Source organism: Paroedura picta, chromosome 3 (assembly GCF_049243985.1).
Source record: "Paroedura picta isolate Pp20150507F chromosome 3, Ppicta_v3.0, whole genome shotgun sequence".
Classification (NCBI taxonomy): Eukaryota; Metazoa; Chordata; class Lepidosauria; order Squamata; family Gekkonidae; genus Paroedura; species Paroedura picta.
Window position 1 is genome coordinate 152,304,237 of NC_135371.1, and position 21,610 is coordinate 152,325,846.

A 21,610-nucleotide genomic window follows, 5' to 3' on the forward strand; every position below is an offset into this window, starting at 1 on the left:
GTCCTCACACCGCCATTAAGCTTTCTGGGTGCCCTTGGGTCAGACAAATGCCCTCGCAATCTCACCTACCTCAAAGGGCTGTTGTGAGAATATCACGGAGAAAGGGGAACCTGCCCAACGTTGGGGGAAAGGAATAGACGGAGCATTAATCCCCAGCAGGGCTGATTTATCTTTGTAGCACATATAACATGTGCTAGGGGTGCTTTCCCTTCAGGGCAGTAGTAGACTCTCTCCCACCCCCTCCTCTTTCCCTTAAGGACACAGGGAGTGACACCCCTTTCCACTGCGGGGGTGGGGGGACTCTGTCCCAGCTTGGTGTAGTGGTTAGGAGTGCAAACTTTTAATCTGGCGAGCCGGGCTTGATTCTGCGCTCCCCCACATGTGGCCAGCTGGGTGACCTTGGGCTCACCAGGGCGCTGATAAAACTGTTCTGACGGAGCAGTGATATCAGGGCTCTCTCAGCCTCACAGGGTGTCTGTTGTGGGGAGAGGAGAGGAAAGGGAAGGCAACTGTAAGCCGGTTTGAGACTCCTTCGAGTAGAATAAAAGCAGCATATAAGAACCAACTCTTCTTCTTCTTCCCAAGTCTGCCTGCTCCCACTGCAATTGTACTCTGCCAGGACCAGGTAAATCCTTAAACTGGCTCTGGTGCTTACAGGTCCTGCAGATGCTTACAAAAGTCAATGTGGTGGTACGTTTGGTGGAAATGAAAACCCAATCGCACGGGAAAGGAGACGGTCAAGTGGAATGCACCCAGCACATGCTCAAAGGCACCTTACATTTTATTTTTTATGTCTACCTGCTGCAGGGCAGACCCCTGACTTTCAAAACCCAACTTAGCGGCGTAGAATCAGGTCCATGTTGAGTTCCTCCACAGGCGTCGAATGGAATGCACTCTGCACATGCACAGGGCGACGCACGGCCGGAAAAACCCCCGCCAGCCCCGCAGCCGCTCTCCAGGTCGGGCAACGCGTCTTGCAGACGGCCGAAGGTTCCATCGCGGCGGCGCGAGAAGGAGCCGCGGGCAGGCGGGCAGCAACCGGCGCGCCTCTCCCGCTTCCCCGTCGGGCCTGGGCGGGGATGTCCGAGCAGGACGTCGCCGCCGCCCCCTCCTTTTACACGCCGCAGCCCCCGGGCGCGTCTTTCTCCGAGGACCAGTTTCTGGACGCTTGCCACGAAGTGGGCCGGTTGAGGGCGAGGCCCGAAAGCACCTGGCAGCTGCTGGCCGAGGCCGCCGGCGTCAGCATCTACCGCGTCCTGGACCAGGTGGGGCCGCCGGGGAGGGGGAGCGGGAGCGCCTGGCGGTCGCCAAGCAACCCGGAGGGGCGCAAGGGGGCCTTGCGGGGGGGGGTGCCCTTAGTGTAGCAAGGGGGGGGGGATGATGTGATGCTTTGACCACACGTGTCCCCCGCCGCCCTCAGAAGGAGTTGTGAAGTGATGTTTCTTTAAAGCATGTGCAGAGTGCCTTACTACCGCCAGAGAACCTCAGCAGCCTGGAGGTGAAGAAGCCTTGCTGAGTCAAATGAAGCCTCCGAACAGGATGCTAAGCAACCTCAGTAAGGGTGTGTGTGTGTGTGTGTGTCCATACTAAAAAGGTAAAGGTATCCCCTGTGCAAGCACCGGGTCATGTCTGACCCTTGGGGTGACGCCCTCTAGCGTTTTCATGGCAGACTCAATACGGGGTGGTTTGCCAGTGCCTTCCCCAGTCATTACCGTTTACCCCCCAGCAAGCTGGGTACTCATTTTACCGACCTCGGAAGGATGGAAGGCTGAGTCAACCTTGAGCCGGCTGCTGGGATTGAACTCCCAGCCTCATGGGCAGAGCTTTCAGGCGGCTGCCTTACCACTCTGTGCCACAAGAGGCTCAGTGTGTCCATATTAGTGTATGGGAATTAGGTGAAAGGACTGCATGAAGACGTGGGAGAGAGTTTGAAATCAGCATGCTGCCAAGGAATTTGCTGGGTGCCCTTGCCTTGAGCCTAGCCAAGAACGATTCTCGCCACTGTCCGGATAAAATGGAATAGAGAAGAAACATAAATATTCGTAAAGGAAATTATTAGGGGTTATTTTTGTCTTTTACCAGACAAACAGCTGTGCAGTTACTCTGTATTCTACATTTGTTTTTAAATGAGAAATTTTCTCACCTGGGGAATCAAGGCCAGCTCCTGAGCCTCCGGGGAGAGCGGTATATAAATATAATAAGTAAGTAAGTAAGTAATGGAAGAATTAAGTTTGATCTTAAGCCTGAAAATAGAGGTCAGTCTCTAATACTATAAGGACAATTGAGGTGACGCAGTCCGAATCACAGGTACATAATGGATTAGACAGTGGTATACTTTGGTACCTTCCTGTTAAAACTGAAAAAAGTAAGACATTTCGCCATGCTGACACAAATGTTCTTCTATATGCTGGTATTGTCAGCAGAAGAAAATACCTCGGCATTTTAATTGGAGTGGAGATACCAATATTAAAGGTAGAACATATTGTCCAGGTTCCAATGGCAGTGATCCTGTAGATCCTTCAAACAATATCAAATCGCTCAGTTCCTTTTTTCCCCAGTGCAACAATAGTTTCATTTGTTATATTTAGTTGAACAATTTACTTTCCACCATTCCATCCCAACTGGATTCAAAAGGATCCTAGAACAGAATCATGGAATCATAGAGTTGGAAGGGGCCATACAGGCCAACTAGTCCAACCCCCTGCTCAACGCAGGATCAGCCCTAAGCATCCTAAAGCTTCCAAGAAAAGTGTACATCCAAACTTTGCTTGAAGACTTCCATAGAGGGGGAGTTCACCACCTCTTTAGGCAGCCTATTCCATTGCTGAACTACTCTGACTGTGAAAAATATTACAACTAGTCTCAAAAAAGCCTGTTTCACAATTAGATTGTGAAATTTTGATTTTTTAAATTAATGCTCCCTGCCACACTTCAGCTTTCAAAGTATTTCTCCCAGTTCTGCACTCAAAACTGCACCGGCAACTCATTTTGAGGCTCCCAGAATGCAGTGTGAAAAGCTTAACAAAAGGTGGATAATATTTTCTGTTAGTGCATTAACCCCTGCTGCCTGTCCAGAATGCAATGGCTCTAGCTGAATGAGTGGTTTCTTACATTGTAGAACTCAGATGGATCTTCCAGGAAAGATTATCCTAAAGCATAACTCCCAGATATCTAAACTGCTCAACTGGATTGAAATTATGATTGGCAACTGATCATATGTACTTTCTGTTTCCTCCTTTCTTACTAAAAGGGAGACGTTTAGATTATGAGTAATTAATAACCAGGCCTTCTTTGGAGCAGTAATCTAAGAAGGAATGCATTCCCATTACTGATCTTGCACTAGCAATGTGCTAAGTATGGTGAGTGGGAATCATTGTGGGACATGAAGGAGCACAAATAATTAATATAGACATTAAATAACAGTAGTGCAAGTATGCAACAACCGTGCCTTGTGCCCTTATTCAGTGTAATTTGACCTGACAGTCAACCAGAGGGGCCACACTCACTCGAGCAGAAGGGAAATTACAGAGTGGTTGCATCAAAAATAACTCCATAGAAGCGTTCCTTGACTTCTGCCATAGCCTCTTTCTAGGTCCCGAGTCAAAACAGCCTTGAGGTCCATGAATACGGCCACTACCATGCCCTCTTGACAGTTGTCTGTCAAATACCAGAGGGTGCAGCAATGGTCAACAGTCCCCTTCCAGAATCTGGTATGTTCTTGTCTCAATTTAGACAGTGACCCACTTGGGACATTTCTTGTTATGCCCTCTCTTCTACCCAATCCACCAATATGGTGTAGCAGTTAGGAGTGCGGACTTCTCATCTGGTGAGCTGGGTTCGATTTTGCGCTCAAATGGACTTTGATAAGTGGCAGTCTCTCAGATTTGTTTTCTAAATAGGAACAATATGGATCTGCCCCACAAGGATCTGCCCCATAGGGGAGTCAAGTACTTAGCTGTAGCTATATGTTACTGTTGGTAAAACAGGCAGGTAAAACAGTAATGTTTTCATGGTCTCTCTGCTTCTGTATCATTCTTTCCTTCAAGGATCTGAAAGTTTGAGGCCTTGCAGCTTCTGTTTTTTTAGAGTGATCTGCTTTCCAGACCTGAAAAGTGCATGAGTGCTACCAGCTGGGCTATGTCTGTAGGGATACACAACAACGTTCTGTTTTTTCTTTCCTCTACCTCCTTTCACTGACGGGGAGGCTCACTGAATACTAAGCCTGTTTGTATCTATTCCTCATTTAAACGTTTGGCTTTTTTACTTTTTATTTAGAGCAACCCTGAGAGGGTCAGGGAGACAGGCAGGGTGCCTGGAGTATAGCTGCCTGCAAATCTTTCTCCCTCAATCAGCTGTTTGTGTCCTTGAAACCACCACCCTTTTTTAATTGATCTGCTTCTTTTTTCCACCCTGCAGTTCTTGGTAAAAGAATATGACGTGGATTAAGAAGCTGAAACCCAGAAACATTCCCTCCCCCGCAGCTCAAAACTTTTTCAGGAAGCTTGCTTGCTGCATTTATTTATTTATGCACCCAAAATATTTTTTATTTTCTTCTTCTGGAGCTGATCCAACTGACGACAAGATTTAAAAAAAACAACATGAGCTAAAATGGATACGTGCAAGTTACACATTCATCCCAGTTATTACAATTTCTGAATTCTCTGCAGTTGCACATGTATTCTGAGGTCCAGGATGGAGAAAATAAGTTGAGTTGAGCAAAGAAGATAATGAAATGTCGAATGTTACCAGGAAGGCATATTATTACACTTCTGAATGGCAAACAAAAAAGGGGGTCTTTATTTTCATAAACAGAAAACTAAAATAAAAAACAATCCATTATTTAGGTTTTCACAAAACATAGTAGACATTTTACAGGTCTGGCTTAAACTAGGCTAGAGCCTCAGATAGGTAACCAAGTATAACCAGATGTAAGGGAATAACATTGGCAGTATCAAGTCAAATTTTATTTACAGTCTAACAGTCCAAAGTTGACACTGGCAGTATATGTTTCTTCTTTTTTCTTTCAAATCCAGATGGAGAGCTTGATTGGGTTGTGTTATTATTTTTATTTGCACAGAGTTTTTAGATAGGGGAAATTTATAATGTTCCCTGCCTGCATTCTGAAGTGATACAGCCCATTCTTCCATTGTCTACTATCTTATTCTACTATCTTATTCATGTATATCAATCCAAAAAATGGCAAGCAATAGGAGATACTTCCAAGTGTGGGGCAAAAACAAGCATGGGATGGCAGTAGCCATGCTGCCCTGGGCATAACAAAATGTGAGGCCCATGGTACCTTTAAGACCAGCAAAGATTCATTCTAGGCTTGAGTTTTCCTGTGCGTGCACACTTCCTCAGATACAATGGAAGAGGCATCATAAGAGTACCGATATAAGGAGAGACTAAGTTAGTAGCAAATTAGTAAACAGCATCACAAGTCCAAAATATGGATTATGATAATTGCTCTGTGCATGACAAACTTTCCCATAATTTTCTCAGATACCAAATCTGTCTGTTTGGAATTGATTTCACTCTTGCACTGATATGTTTGAGGACACATCATAGTCACCTTCATGCACATTTTTGGGTGCTTCCAATTTAGGACGGACAGCTGAGCAGGGAATTTTGCCTCAAAATACTAAAGTCCTGCTGACATTTAGTGGCCAAGAGGAAAAGTCAGTGGGCAGCCTGTGGTCCGAGACAGCATGATTCAGGGAGTCTAATGTAGACAGGAAGCCCAATTGCTGTTGAGACGGGGCTATGTGAGTGTTGCAATACTTGAAGCCTCAGCCTTTCAACATGTATTCTGTGGTTCTAGAAAGATACAGTATGGATTTGGATAACGGGTTTGCAAGAAAAAGATAGCTGCTGGTAAATGATAATGCAGACAACAGTGCTAAGAACAGAGGGTGAAATCTCCTGTTGCCTAATTCACACGATTGCAAATATAAAAACTTATCTTGGTCAGAATACTTACTCTGATGCCTCTCAGCTTCTTTCTCTTTGGCTTTAAAGAACATGGAATCGGAGAAAATCAAAGGAAGTTGGTGGGTTGGAAAACTGAGATGCAGTTTCTTTGTCTTGAGTAGAAAAATATGTAGACACCTCACTTTGGATGGTTCTGCATAAAAATAATGTTCAAGTTTGTTTCAGCAAAACCAATGCAGTGAAATGAGGCTAAAGTTTAACTGCTTCCCAAGCCACCGTGGAAGGGTTCTAAGAAAACAAGTTGAGCTGACACCCCACCCCCCATTCCTGCTGAAGTGGGGGACGGTGGCCCAGATCTGAGGTCACAGAGAGAACCAGACCAAGAAAGCCCAATAAGCTGGAGATGCCCATGTAGCAATGGCTACCTTTGGCCAAGGCCTCCAGGAAATCCATTGTGGGTAATGCTAGGGGTTCAAGTCAGAAATTGTCAGCAAGATCTGCTGCCAGCATTTGGCATAAGCAGCCCCAGGCCAAAGGCTGCTGGATCATCTGAAGGGGAAGCAGCCACTGTATACACAAGGCCTTGCGACCAGTATAACTGGTCACCCACTGACCAGTATAGCTGGAGATTGCCAGCACTAACTCCCCATGAGTTAGTGTAATGTCTAGTTTGGATCCTCAGTGCCCACTCAGTTGTTTTCTGCCATCTTCTGCCCATGACCCACCTGCTTATTCCACAGTACACTCATGCTGCAATTCTGCACACAGTAAGCACAGAGATCCCACTGGACTCAAAGGGTACTGTGACATATTAAGTAAGTGAAATGTAAGCTGCTACTTCTGTCCCCTCATGTTATTCTTCTGGACATTTAAGGTAACTGAGGTGACTTATGTATTTTTGGTCCCCAAAACAGGCCTTCTTGCAACTTGTGAAACCTGTAGTAGCAATACATGGGATTGTTTTTGATCAGTTGAACGAAAAATGTTATTGGAAAAATCATGGGTTTGGTTGCTCTTTTTAATCAACAGAATAAATCTCCTATACTTTTATATTAATTAGGGGGAAAGTACAGGTAGTAGTTAGAGGGTTGGAATGGGACCTGAGAGATCCAGGTTCAACACCACCCTCCCACTGCCATGGAAGCTTTCTGGGTGATCTTTGATCAGTCCTATACACTCAGCCTAGCCTCATAGGTTTTTGGTCCAGACAAAATGGAGGCAGGAAGAACAATGTCAGCCTCTTTGGGTCCCCAGTGGGGAGAACATCGGGGCATGGGTTAAATAAATAAATAAATAAATAAATAAATAAATAAATAAATAAATAATGTTCTGAGGTGCTCTCTTCTGATTCCATGTCTTACATATTGTGATTTTTTCTGTTTTGCAGAAATCTGGTCTGTATGAATACAAAATCTATGGTGGTATTGCCGGTTGTTCCCCTGAGCTATGTGCTGAAGTTTACATGGATTTGAAACACAGACCAACTTGGGACCGGTATGCTAAAGGTTTGTAAGTAACACGGGAGGATTGTTAGAAAGCTTCATTGTTCATTATGGTTGATATTTCAGCTCTTTGGCATGTAGGGATGGCCAAACTGTGGCTCTCCAGATGTCCATGGACAACAACTCTCATGAGTCCCGGGGCCCATGGGAGTTGTAGTCCATGGATATCTGGAGAGCCACAGTTTGGCCTTCCCTGTTTCTGTTGGCAGAATTGAAATATGCAAGGAGAGGGTAAAGCACCAGGCTGCCTATAAGAATAACATGGTTTTATTTAGAAGACAGATAGAAGAGAAATAACTTTGTAGTGGAGAGGAGAGCGAGTCCTTGCAGTCTAACTAGCTAACCGATCTGTTCATTCTGTATGTTCATCTGTTGTTTTGGAGGCAGGGAGCAGGAAGTCTCAAAATGAGCGGATCAGGACATAGAAGGAGAGTATTTGAAAAATAGCAGGCAGTTTCTATTCTAACTTTACTAACAACACAACTCTGCTGATGCTTACTGTAGGATATTCTTAATATCCTTTCAAATCAAGCACACTACAGATCTTGCATATTCCAGTCGCATTTTCATATAATTGATGTACCAACCATGTAGTTGTAACCAGAAGTGGACCCCTTTAAGCTCACTGACTTCAGTGGATTTAGAATGGTGTAACTCTGCTTAGGATTGTACTGTAAGTGAATATTTCTTCCCAAAAGCACGTTCCTTAAAAACAACAACAACCCTTTATGGAATGGGAATGGGAAGGCGACTGTAAGCCACTTTGAGCCTCCTTCGGGTAGGGAAAAGTGGCATATAAGAACCAACTCTTCTTCTTCTTTTTAAAGGGGAGAGGAGAAGGCACATGAAGGAGCCTGCATCTTCTTCTTCATAGTTAATGCTACAAGCTCCCTAGGGCTCAGTTGAGAGTTGGACTTACCTTTCTTAAAAATAACTTATTCTGAAAATTCAGATCCAGATGATGAGACAGCATTGGACTCCCTCTCCACATTCTGCCTGGCAGCTATATTTCCTGGGGTTCCTGTTAAGGAGTACACCCCTCAAGTACAGTTATGGACAATGGGAAGGGATGGGGAGAACAAGAGAGCCTTTCTTCCTGCACTGAGAGCCTTTCTTGCATTGTCTCAGCAGCATCAGTTAGCTAAGTGGGAGTGTGGCATGTGGGGAGGGGAAAAGAAGTGATCTAGAGAAAATGGGGGGGGGGGGTCATAAGGCATGTCACAGATTGGAGGTGGGTTTTGTGATTTGCTGGTGTTTGTTTCTCAAATCAGCAAACTGTATAGTTTGATAACAGCAGTAGTTACATTGAGCATGGAATTTCTCTGAGAATTATGGCCATTTAATTTTACTTGATGCCTTGAAAAACTGACACTAAACATTCTGGGAAACCACAGCTTATCGAAAACCAATTTTCTTTCACCAGCGAGCATTATTTTCATGTTGATTAATTCAAAGTGCTCCCTCTCCCCTGATGAGACTTTCAGGAAATGAAAAGATCCAGATTTTGCACCCACATAATCTCCCATGTTACTAGACTAATGACGCATCTTTAAATTTTGAGCTGCATTTATGGAAGGAAAACAACACTCAGGGATTGAAAGTTCTTCCTCTGTGCAAAGTAAAGACGTATGAACCCACCCCTGAGAAATTTTATTTATCAGATTGATCTAAATTTCTGTGCAGGAACCTCACTTTGGAAAAAGAATTCTGACAACTTGAGTAAAAACGTATCAAGTGAAGTTACAGCTCAGCTGTGTCGGATGTTCATATTTATTTCAAAAGAGGGATGTTAGCACATGTCCATTCTTATTCTAAACTTTGCAGAACTGGCTCGTTCCCCTGTCAGAATTCAAATGTTCACATGTTGATCTCAGCACAGAAGTAGCGATAAATAAAGCCCTATCAATCTATATAGCACATCAAACCTAACAAACTACATTGTTATTTAACTGCAGCAGGTCCTTGGACGATATCCCTACTGATGGTCTTGTCCTTGATTTGCTTCATCTAAGGGCCTTTGCTGGAAGATCTGTGCCAGTTGACAGCTGTCTTAATGTAACCTGGCAATAATTTCACTAGTAAAGCTTTAGGATGCCATGTTAGCAATATCAAATAATGCCAGAATGCCATTTTTTGCTCTTCTGAAAAGATATCTGAAGGCTTTCCTTGCTTTTTCATGGGGAAAGCACGTGGAAACAATTTCTTCTTGCAAGGGAAGCTTCCCACTTATTACCTTCCTTGGTTTGATGGGGACTACCTTTCAGTAGTCAAATTCATCCAAATGACATAAGATGACATCTGTACTTTAGGATGCTTTGGGCTGATCCTGCGTTGAGCAGGGGGTTGGACTAGATGGCCTGTATGGCCTCTTCCAACTCTATGATTCTATGATTCTACTGTAGTTTAAGCACTTTCTGTCCTGAGTGGCTTTGGTTCATGTTTCGTAGAGCAGTGGTCCCCAATCTTTTTATCACCGGGGACCAGTAAACACTTGACAATTTTACTGAGGCCGGGGGGGGGTAGTCTTTTGCTGAGGGATGTTGCCACCACCTGAGCCCCTGCTCCACTTGCTTTCCCACTGGCACCCCTGACTTCCCGCTGCCCGCTGGGGGGCGCTGCCAGCAGCAGCTGCGCAGTGCCACACCAAGGGGGAGCCCCATCCATGATGGCTGCCGGAGAGCACTAAAGGTGAGCCGATGGCAGAGTGGCAGGGCAGTCCCCGAGGCAGCAGATGGGGAGGAGGACGAGGAGGAGCCGCGGCCCAGTACTGACATCCACAGACTGGTACCGGTCTCCAGACCGGGGGTTGGGAACCACTGTCGTAGAGTATATCAGCCTTGATTCATTGGTCTTCCTTTCTGTAAAGCAATATCCATTTCCCCCCATGTGTTGTATTATACTAGGATACTTTGATTATCCACTGAGGAGCATGGGGAAAGGTACTATATCTGCCCTTTTTTTGACTACTGTTTTTGATACTGAGAAGCTGCTAAGAGCAGTCTTGCTTTCGTATGATACTAAATCTGCAGCTGTGCTACGGACACAGAATGCAGGGAAGAAACCTGTGTTCTCATTAAGGTAACAGAGAAAGGATTTAATTGTCACCACTAATGACTCACAATATCTGATTTGCAGGATGACTACACACACTTTTTGGTGGTATGGTGAGAGCACACATAGAATATTTTCATGCTTGAAATTGGTCTGATTTTCAGGGCTGTATCTTAAAGCTATAGTTTTCAATCTCTCAGTCCAGTTTAAACATTTCTAAAGAGCAAGTACATATAGGTTTCTGGTTCATGTCTTAATTGAAGTGACTGGAACATTAACAAAGCACCAGGTATTAATATCAACATGCAGTTTGTTCTTTTGAGGAGCGGAAGGAAGTATAGTTGTTGTTAGGTGCGAAGTCGTGTCCGACCCATCGCGACCCCATGGACAATGATCCTCCAGGCCTTCCTGTCCTCTACCATTCCTCAAAGTCCATTTAAATTTGCACCTACTGCTTCAGTGACTCCATCCAGCCACCTCATTCTCTGTCATCCCCTTCTTCTTTTGCCCTCAATCACTCCCAGCATTAGGCTCTTCTCCAGGGAGTCCTTCCTTCTAATGAGGTGGCCAAAGTATTTGAGTTTCATCTTCAGGATCTGGCCTTCTAAGGAGCAGTCTGGGCTGATCTCCTCTAGGACTTACTGGTTTGTTCGCATTGCAATCCAAGGGACTCGCAAGAGTCTTCTCCAGCACCAGTGTTCAAAAGCCTCAATTCTTTGACGCTCGGCCTTCCTTATGGTCCAACTTTCACAGCCATACATTGCAACTGGGAAGATCATAGTCTCTACTAGACACACTTTTGTTGGCAGTGTGATATCTCTGCTTTTTAGGATGTTGTCTAAATTTGCCTTAGTTTTCCTCCCCAGGAGCAAGTGTCTTTTAATTTCTTTGCTGCAGTCCCCATCTGCAATGATCTTGGAGCCCAGGAAAATAAAATCTGTCCCTACCTCCATTTCTTCCCTATCTATTTGCCAGGAATTCAGAGGGCCGGATGCCATGATCTTCGTTTTCTTGATGTTGAGTTTGATGTTGAGATGAGTTAAGTATAGTAGGATCAGACAAATACTGGTAACAAAATGAGGGATGATATTACATTTAAAAAACTGATCAAAGTATTCTTTTCTCCATCTGTGCATGATTTATATAAGAACTGACTCTTGATTTATATAAGAACCAACTCTTATTCTTCTGATTTTTCAGTATAACATATTGAAAAGACAGACGCTTCTAACAAGCTTAGTAGTCTTAAAATATTTGTCATTTCCTGGCCCGATTTAGACAACCTTTTGGTAGTCCATGTCCCACGAAAATATTTGGAAAAGTTATATACATTTTTTTTAACATAAGAAAAACAAAATGTTCTGATCACATGCTGTGAAGAACATATGGTAGGAAGTCAGCTATAAACTGAATGCCATTGTCCATATTTCAGGCATGTGAACAAGCAAAGGTATCCACACCCCTCTTCATCTTTCCTAATTTGCAGTAAAAACCAGAGGTCTGGATAGGCCAGGCTAGGAAACTAAGCGGGCTCAGCCTTGGCTAGTATTTGGAATGACCACCGAGGAAGTCCAGGGATGCTGGGTAGAGACAGGTGACGGCAAACCACCTCTGAACATCTCTTTCTTTGAAAACCCTGTAGGGTTGCCAGGAAATCGATGGCAAAATGGGGGGTGGGAAGAATCCATTCAAATTTGGAAAGGATTTTCCCTTGCCATTCAAACTGCCTCTTGTATATCTACCATTAAATCTGGACACATCAAACCTGTACTCGAAAGCTTAATTCTTCGCTGATTCCACAGTAACAGGACATCAGATGGCATCATGTTAATGCTTCAGTGACCTCTGGTGGAAAATGTGGTATTGTACAGCATTTTCTTGCCTTGTGGGACTAGGGGGCTTTTCGCACGCCTTCAAAATCGCACAATGGTTGCCAATTGAAAACGCTACTGATTTGCCGTTATGCACAACGTCGTTGACAATCTGCCACACACCTGAAAACGATCTGCAAAAAGCGCTCCTTGTAGCGCTTTCAGGGAAATCCCCAAAAGTGGATTCACCCTCCGGAAAGCGATACACTCCTGCAACCAATCTGCAACACTAGCGAAAAAGACCTGTACGTTAACATTGTTGCGGTTTCTACAAAGTCCCTCCCCCTGGTTCTCTCCTCTGATCTTCCGGCGAAGCGATCACCATTTTTTTTTTCTCCGAGCGAGCGGGGATAAACGCACCAGTGAGCCTCTGTTTAGAGGCTTCCCCGGCTTCAGTCCCTCCCCTTCAGTCACTAAGCACAAACAAGAGAAGCCCGTTTGCTGATGTATTTTCCCTTTATTTTTTACACATTCATTCAGCCGAAAATCGGGCCCGTGAGAGGGGGGGGGGTTTTCACTCGGAGGGAGCATGGCAACGAATAAATGACAGCTCAAACACACCAGGCAGCTGGATGGGTCTCTCCGTTGCAACGAATCAACAGATTCGTTGCAATGGGTCTAGTTTTTTTTTTTTTTTAACTTTCTAAAAGGGAAAGGGGCTGTTTGGGAGCATGCTAACGGCTGCCCATTGGCTGCTTGACGGCCAGGGGCGGGACGAGCTTGGCAAGAGCGCTTCCTTTCTAGCGATTTTTGCCAAGACCGGAAGCCTGTGGGAAACGCTACAAAACGCAACTGGATTCCACTACAAAGGCAGGTATGCATAACGACGAATTCCACTATTTTAAATGGAGATTTTTCATTCAGCAACCAATTTGCTACAAAGATCCCGGTGCGAAAAGCCCCTCAGTTTTGCGATGAAGTAGATGGCATGACACATGGAGTCACGTGTAAAGAGGACATTCTACAGTAATTGTCACCAACACTACATGTCTAGGAGGCATATACTTGAACCTCGGCTACATGTTGGCAAGAGCAGATATCTTCAAAAGCTCCTTAACCCTATTAATCCCTGTAGCTTCTCATAACTGCATGCTTGAAAAGTGGTCTTTGTGGGTGCTTTGGGTTGTATAAGGCTTCATTCATTCATTCATTCCACTTATAGGCTGCCTTCCTTCTTGGTGGGACTCAAGGCGGATTACATAAAACCCATAAAATCTAATAAAATCCCAAATCCTTAAAACCATAAACCACCAGATGGCAGAAAGAAAATCCTTCCCCTCCTTCCACAACCATCCACAAAGGGGTTCAATCTATGTTGTAGCAAAGCCTTGCTGGGGAGGGGTGTGGGAAGCTCTTAAACAACCTGGCCTCAACTAAAGACCTGGCGAAAGAGCTCCATTTTACAGGCCCTGCAGAATGACAGCCCCATCAGGACCTTCAGCTCTCCTGGGAGCTCATTTCACCAGGTCAGAGCCAGGACCAAAAAGGCCCCGGCCTGGGTCGAGGCCAGATGTACCTCTCTGGGGCCATGATTAGTACCCACAAAGCGACGAGCCCTAGAGGGGGTATAAGCAGATAAGCGTTCGCTCAGATAGACAGGGCCCAAGCCGCAGATGGCCTTGAAGCTCAAAACCAAAACCTTGAACTTGATCTGGGCCATGACTGGTAATCAGCGCTTTTCAGCTGCTGCTGCTGCTTCTTCTTCTTCTTCTTCTTCTTCTTCTTCTTCTTCTTCTTCTTCTTCTTCTTCTTCTTCTTCTTCTTCTTCTTCTTCTCTCTTTCTCTCTTTCTCTCTTTCTCTCTTTCTCTCTTTCTCTCTTTCTCTCTTTCTCTATACCAAAGAGTACCTTATTCCTCAAAAGTAGCGATCCCCAACCTGTGGGCCGCGGACCACAAGTGGTCCTTCGACTGATTGGAGGTGGGCCCCGAAGGACACCTTCTCCTCCCCTGTCATGAGTTAAACTGTCAGTTTAACTGTCATGAGTTAAAATTTCAATGAAAATAAAATGTTCCTTATGTTCATTGTTGTGGCGTGTCTGTATCTTATTTTGAAGGAATGTTTAAACATTACCATAGCGATCAGAGAGCGCTAGGGCAGTGGTTGAGAGTAGAGGAGTAAACTACCCCCCCACCACCACCACCACCGGGCCTCAGTAAAAGGCATTGAGTGGTCTCCGGCGTTGAGTGGTCCCCAGTGATAAAAAGGTTGGGGACCACTGCTCAAGAGAGTTCAGAGAAGCTGACAACAAGCCAGCTAAAATCACGATAAAAGGGAGAGGGGATTGCAATTAAAAGAAGACATGGTCTACAGATCCATCTCCAGTTCAGAGAACAGCTGCCCTGGATCAGTGTTTTTCAGTCAAATGCTGCCAATGTTTTGCATGTTCTATGAAATGATCAAGGGAGGAGGACCTTCTGCTGGGATGTGATATTGAAGCCATAAATGAGCCCTCATGTAGCACACAGGCCAGTCTGAAGGGACACCCAGGAGAGAATGATTGGTCGGTTGAAGTCATCAGGCAGGTGAATATTTCAAGAGGCCCTCTTTGTAGAAAAGAATTTTCACTTTGAATTAAGGTTGGAGCTGCTTCAATGGGCTCACACCATGATACTTTTGTCAAAATGCGGCCTGCTGTGTTGTGTACCAAATAAAGTTTTTGAGATGCCTTCAAGGACTGCTCTGCAAAGAATGCTTTACAGTAGTCCAGCTAATAGGGTGCTTGCTCTGGATTACCAATAATTTGGTTTAATATATAGGATATATTTAATAGTTCAGTAAGAGATAATATATATTCATTGGTATTATAAAACCAAGTCTCACATATATATGTGTGTGTGTGTGTGTATTACATTTGTCTTCATGTCCTCAGATGTAAATTACGTGTGAAAGTGGGATATTTTTTTAAAATGTAACAGATTTGCACCTTTCCCCAGCAATGCCAGAATCCCATTTTTTTTCTCATTATTTGAGGTACTCTAATGCTTTTGGGGCAGGAGATGATGATAGCCTGCTGACTGAGGCCTTTATTAGTTTATCGGACAGGTCACTATTATTTGGAATGGCCTTTGAGGGGATGTTATTATCCTTCAAGCACCAGTTGGTTATTTCTTTGAGTCGGGGGAGATCCCAGAGTCACAAGACAAGCCCATGCTGGAATTTCTCACAGGGGCCTTTCTGTCTCATCCTGAGACGACGTAATTCCGATGGTTAGTTTGATTGAAGATGTAGCCTGCCTACACCTTTGGCTTGCATCAGCTGCAGGAGCAGAGGGATTCCGGTGATCACTAAGACACATGCAGTACCAGGGGACAGAAGAGGAGGGAGAGATGCAGGGCTGAGTTTTCACAGCAATCTCATAACAATTTTGCCTGCAAAAGTCTAGTGAGTGTTCGCAATTGTGCTTTGTGTGTGACTTACGTAGCACTTTCAATAAATAAAATGCGTTATGATGTTCAGTTACATAATGTATCGTCTACATCTAATATTTTTCTGTCCCAATTTACAGAGCTATGTGAGAAAACTCACGAAGACAGAACAGTTATCTACTGGGAAGTCAAGTTCCCTTTCCCATTGTGGAACAGAGATGTATCTTTTCAAGCCTCATGTTGGGGTTTTACTATTAACATTTATTGGCTGCAAACCAAACGGTTGTCCCAGTTTATTCACAGTATGCTTCTGGACATTTATTTTGTGCATAAATCAGCCCTGAAGTGAAGAGAAACATGTAAGAGGTTGATGCATATTCTTTTGAGTCATGTTCTCTTTCAAAAAAGTAGAACAACAGATTAATGTCAATCTAAAAAAAAAAACAGGCTTCTTGAAACAGGGAAGGCTCCCTGTATTATATGAAAAGTATGTCATAGTTGCATTACGTATATTATACATTATGCATTGTATACATTATCTGTACACCGCCCGTGGCGCCACGGGCGCCACGGACTAAATAAAACAGTAAGGGGTTCTGGGGCGGGATGTGTCCGGGATGAGGAAGGGTCCGGATTGGACCCTTCCTCATGACAGACAACCGGAGGGACCAAACGGCAGGCGCGAAGCGCCTGCCGATTGGTCCCTCCGATTCCCAGCCCCAGCAACTGCGAGCCGCGCTCAGCGCCGCTCGCAGTTGCTCCCGGCCTGACGTGGTGAGAGGCGCGAAGCGTCTCTCACCGCGTCAGGCCGGCCCCAAGGAAGCCCCCGCCGCAAACACAACACAAGACTCCAGCCGCCGAGAAGCTGCAGAAAAAAAAGAAACACCCCCGGAGGAGCCTTTCGCCGCTAGCGCGACGAGAGGCAGCAGAAAAAAAAACCCCTGTAGGAGCTCCAAGCCGGCACGCCCACGAGAGCTAGCAGAAAAAAAAAACCCTGCAGGAGCCTTTCACAGCTCCAAGCAGCAGAAAAAAAAACCCTGTAGGAGCCTTTCGCAGATCCAAGCAGCAGAAAACAAAACCCTGAAGGAGCCTTTCCCAGCTCCAAGCAGCAGGAAAAAAAACCCCTGTAGGAGCTCCAAGCCGGCACGCCCACGAGAGCTAGCAGAAAAAAAAAACCTGCAGGAGCCTTTCACAGCTCCAAGCAGCAGAAAAAAAAACCCTGTAGGAGCCTTTCGCAGATCCAAGCAGCAGAAAAAAAAACCCTGTAGGAGCCTTTCGCAGATCCAAGCAGCAGAAAACAAAACCCTGAAGGAGCCTTTCCCAGCTCCAAGCAGCAGGAAAAAAAACCCCTGTAGGAGCTCCAAGCCGGCACGCCCACGAGAGCTAGCAGAAAAAAAAACCCTGCAGGAGCCTTTCGCAGATCCAAGCAGCAGAAAACAAAACCCTGTAGGAGCCTTTCCCAGCTCCAAACAGCAGAAAAAAAAAAAACCCTGTAGGAGCCTTTCACAGCTCCACGCAGCAGAAAAAAAAAGCACCTCCTGGTGTCCCCTGGGTCCTAGCGCCCATTGCATTCCTGGTTGCAATGGGCTTTCTTGCTAGTATATTATAAAACCCTGCTGATTTCTTAAACTTCAGCTCAGTATGTTTTTATTCGTGAACGTCGAGACCTAGAGATTGACGGACGGAAGGTTCTCATTATATTGGCCAAAAGTGTGTCGACTCCTCAGTTCCCTGAAAAGACTGGGGTAATCAGAGTAAGGAATTACAGACAAAGTATAGCTGTCGAAAGTGATGGCACGAATGGATCCAAAGGTAAAAAGCTGATAAACGTCTACTTAGGGCAGCAGGGTTAAGGATGACGAAAACTCTTTTTGTCTTTATTTGATTAACAATTGAACAAATGAGAATAAGGAACATGTACTGTGGGGGGCAGGCAGTCAGTATTTTGGCTGGTAAACACCAGTCAGTACAGCCTTTCCCCATCCCTGCTACTCAACTAACCATGAGAAAATCTCTCTTATGAGTCCTTCTCGGTAGTGACTTTTTTCTCCTGCATACTTACGTCCTTCTTCCTTCCTCACCTTTCGTTCATCTCTTCCATCTCTGACCACGTCTTCATCTCTTTCTCTTGTGTCTACTCTCTAATGCAGGGGTAGTCAACTTGTGGTCCTCCAGATGTTCATGGACTACAATTCCCATGAGCCCCTGCTGGCATGCTTGGTTGTCAATTTTAAACTGGGCTCTCAAGCTCTTTAATATCTGATTTGCAGCAAATACAGAGGATGTTCTTTACTTGGATGCAGCGATTAAAATCGCATTCTTGCCCTCCACTTCTACAGGGTTTCAAACTCCCTTTCTGATTTCACCTGAACAGAGAAGGGAGTTCTCCAGACTTGCTGCAGTCTTATGCTTTTGTAGCCCTTGAGAAGGATAATGCTCCATTAGCACAGAAATATCTAGGGCCTAGTCTGCACACAATAGATAATACACTTTCAATGCACTTTAGAAGTAGATTTTCCTGCTCTGCACAGGACAATCCAGCTGCCAAAGCACATTGAAAGTGCATTATCCTGTATGTCCAGAATGGGCCTAGGACCAAATTGCAATCTGTTGTGGGAAAGGGGGGAGAAAAGACAAACAAATGCCTGTGCAGAAGTTGCTCAGAAATTCCACAGGTATCTACCCTGAAGGAATCAGGGGTACTTCCACATATGCCATGTTTTAAATCTAGCAGTGATACAGTCAAAAAGATTAGGAAATATAAATATATTTATATGATTCCCGCCTTGAGGACATAAATAAACAGCTACCATATTTAGTAATTTAATTGGATGCTTTTGTCTGTCCTGTTTTGTTTTTAAAGTTTACATGAGCTACTTTGATGATCCTGGTGGCATGGTCCCTCCGTGGTTTGTTAATTGGGTTGCCAAGGTAAGCTGGGCCTTGTAACCTCCGGATAGCCAATATAGTATTTTGGACCAATGGTCCCCTGTTGCAAACAGTGGCCAGAAATAGCTACTGGAAGAGTACTGAGTGATGTTCATGATATCTTGATTTCTGTTCTGTTGCCAGAGTGATCCCAAAACATCTTGGCACAGCAGTGGTGTCGTTTTTGGGAATCTACTTGCCCATTCTATTCCCTAAGAAAGAAACAGATGATGCAAAAGGAAAAAGAATCTTTAGTGGATGAATAATCCCGATGCATTTTGAGTTCAGCTTCATCCAGGGGAATTTACTTTTAGACACTTGTCTCTTTTTCAAGTGTTACCTGGAAAGGAATTGAAAAGGCATCTAAAAGTAAGTTCCCCCGGATGAAGCTGAATGCGAAACATGTAGGGGTTATTCAGCCACTAAAGATCTTTCCTGCTATTTGTTTCTTTCTCTTCGTTAAACCTTGGTGCGGTCCCCGTTCCTTTTCATTCTACTCCCCCACCTGAAAGTACCTTTTGTACTTCTGCAGCGGTGTTTCTAGTGACTGTTATCAGAATCCTTTTCTTCCTAAGATGTTCACTGTATGTAAGAACCATTCTGTTCTGGTTCAATTTGTGTACTTTTGTGTGAGAACAAATCCCTTTGACAATAGATAATATCTATCATCTATGAATTCCTCTACTACATTGTTTGACCTAGTAATCTGTTTCTGTTTCGCTCCCAGTTAGCAACCCGGGCCAGATACTGTCACAGAAATCTTAAGTTTAGAAGGGTATGACTCTGTTTAGTATTGTGCTCTGTTACTCTTAATAGGATAAAACACCCATCAGCTGAGAGCCAAAGTATATGGTGAGTCTTTTGGCAAGTTCCTAGACCTGACTCGTTTTTCCCTCATCCACACCACAGTTTTGGGGAATGCCATTTTAAAAATTGGCAAGATCCCAATTCAGGTCAGAACTATGGCATAAGGGGTGGACTGGCTCCTGCCCCCCCCCACCCCCACCCCCGGCCCTCTCTATATGAACAAGCCTTTCCTTCACACCATAGTTCGGACCTGAATTGGGCTCCTACCAGTTTTTAAAATTACATTCTTTGCAGCTGCTATTTTGCTGTGTAGAACACAAGAAACTCACCAGAAAGCTTACTATGTAGTGTGGGCGTAAGGCATTTGTGGGTCTGTGAAGAACTCTTCGCTGTTCCATTGCTGCCTACTGTATATTGTTGCACGTCTTGAAAGATGCGATGAATGATGGCGACTGGTTACTAGTTCTTGCTATCGCAGAGACAACAGTCATTCCCAGAGCGTGTGTCATTAGAACTGGCAAGGAGCATAGTTACGATTCCCCACCACCACCTCCCCCAAGAATGTTCGCTTAACCCAAGGAGATGAACCTCTTTTGAAAAGAACAGGAAGATAAATGTTACAAAAATAATGAAAGCATGATGGAAAAATAGAAGAAGAACAGTTGGTTCTTATATGCCGCTTTTCCCTACCCGAAGGAGGCTCAAAGTGGCTTACAGTCGCCTTCCCTTTCCTCTCCCCACAACGGACACCCTGTGGGGTGGGTGAAGCTGAGACAGCCCTGGTATCAGCTGGGTCAGAACAGCTTTATCAGTGCTGTGGCAGCCCAAAGTCACCCAACTGGCTGCATGTGGGGGAGTCCAGAATCAAACCCGGCTCACCAGATTAGAAGTCCGCACTCCTAACCACTACACCAAACTGGCTCTTACATTGATTACTTACATTGTTATAAAACATATAGACATCTAACTGCTCAGCAATTCTTTTTCCAGACAGCCGTACCTAACTTCTTGAAAGACATGAGGAAAGCTTGCCTCCGGTATCACAAGAAGAGATAAGCCACCCCTTGAATTCAATCCAAACGGATGGTTTAAAGGTGTATTTTCTGTAGCCGCATGGATATTTTGCCACGATGCATCACTGAACGACATCTGCCTCCTGGGATGGGAATCATGAGCCATAGAAATACCCAGGCATATGATTATTTGAACATATTAAACATTTTATTTTTTCATTTTCCACCTGTATGATGTGTTGGCATGTTCATTTTTTTTTTTACATCCTTGGAAACCTTGCAAAGAACACCTCAACGTAAAAGCACATGGTTGTTACTCTAGTGTAATAAGCACCACCTGGATTCCCTTTTAGAGGGCTCTGTGGCGACAGAGCAGGCCATGCCATTGAAACTCAAGGAGCCCTGGATCCAAACCCTGCTTCTTATATCAATACTAGGGACAAAGCCTGTTGCGTTCAGGAATACAACGGGCCCTAGATTGGGGGATGGTGGTGGAAGAACTCTGAGGATGGCCTCCCCCTCCCCCCACGACCTGGAAAGACTACAGGCAGCTGTTAGGGAACCCACCGGCAGGGGCAGCTCTCACATGGCAGGGATCTACAGACTCCGAGCCTCGGAGGGAAGTGGAAGGAGGAGGGGTGCTCAGGGGTCGGGGACTGAAGGCAATTGGCTGGCCACTGGACAGACAGGCAAGCTGGTTGGAGGAGGAGGAGGCACTCAGGGGTGGGACAGCTGCTTGCTACATGGGCTGAGTGGGTGTTAAGTGCTGAGTGGCACTTAAGCCATGAGACCAGCTCCTCCTCCCAAGGCCCTACCAGAAATATTAAGTGGAACAGCTTAGGAGTGGTGCCATGTAGGTGCACCACAACTTTCCTTTTGGCGAAGAACAGCTCTTGCTGTAGTTGTTTACAGGGGCTCACAGGATCACAATTGATCCATTGTTCTCATTTTATGAGACAGATAGCAACGTTGCTGCCTCCTATGGGAGATTCTCGTAGTAAGCCAAGCTGCTGGCAGGGATTCCGTAATCTGTCTGTCTCGCTCTGTCTTGGCAACTGAGGAAGACTGGCTGGAAACAATATATAAGACAAAGTCATGTATATATATAACTGAGGAAGACATTTCTTGCGGCTCACTGTGA

The 21,610-nt window shown here is 44.9% G+C and overlaps 1 protein-coding gene across 1 annotated transcript; it reads left to right on the forward strand.

Moving 5' to 3' along the window:
* Positions 1–914: 914 nt before the first annotated feature.
* Positions 915–20,701, forward strand: PCTP (phosphatidylcholine transfer protein). Its single transcript, XM_077328698.1, has 6 exons — positions 915–1,265; positions 7,319–7,436; positions 15,862–15,941; positions 17,362–17,533; positions 18,585–18,652; positions 20,447–20,701. Exons 1-6 carry the CDS (start codon positions 1,080–1,082, stop codon positions 20,510–20,512), a joined length of 690 nt encoding a protein of 229 aa, XP_077184813.1. The 5' UTR covers positions 915–1,079; the 3' UTR covers positions 20,513–20,701.
* The last annotated feature ends 909 nt before the right edge of the window (positions 20,702–21,610 follow it).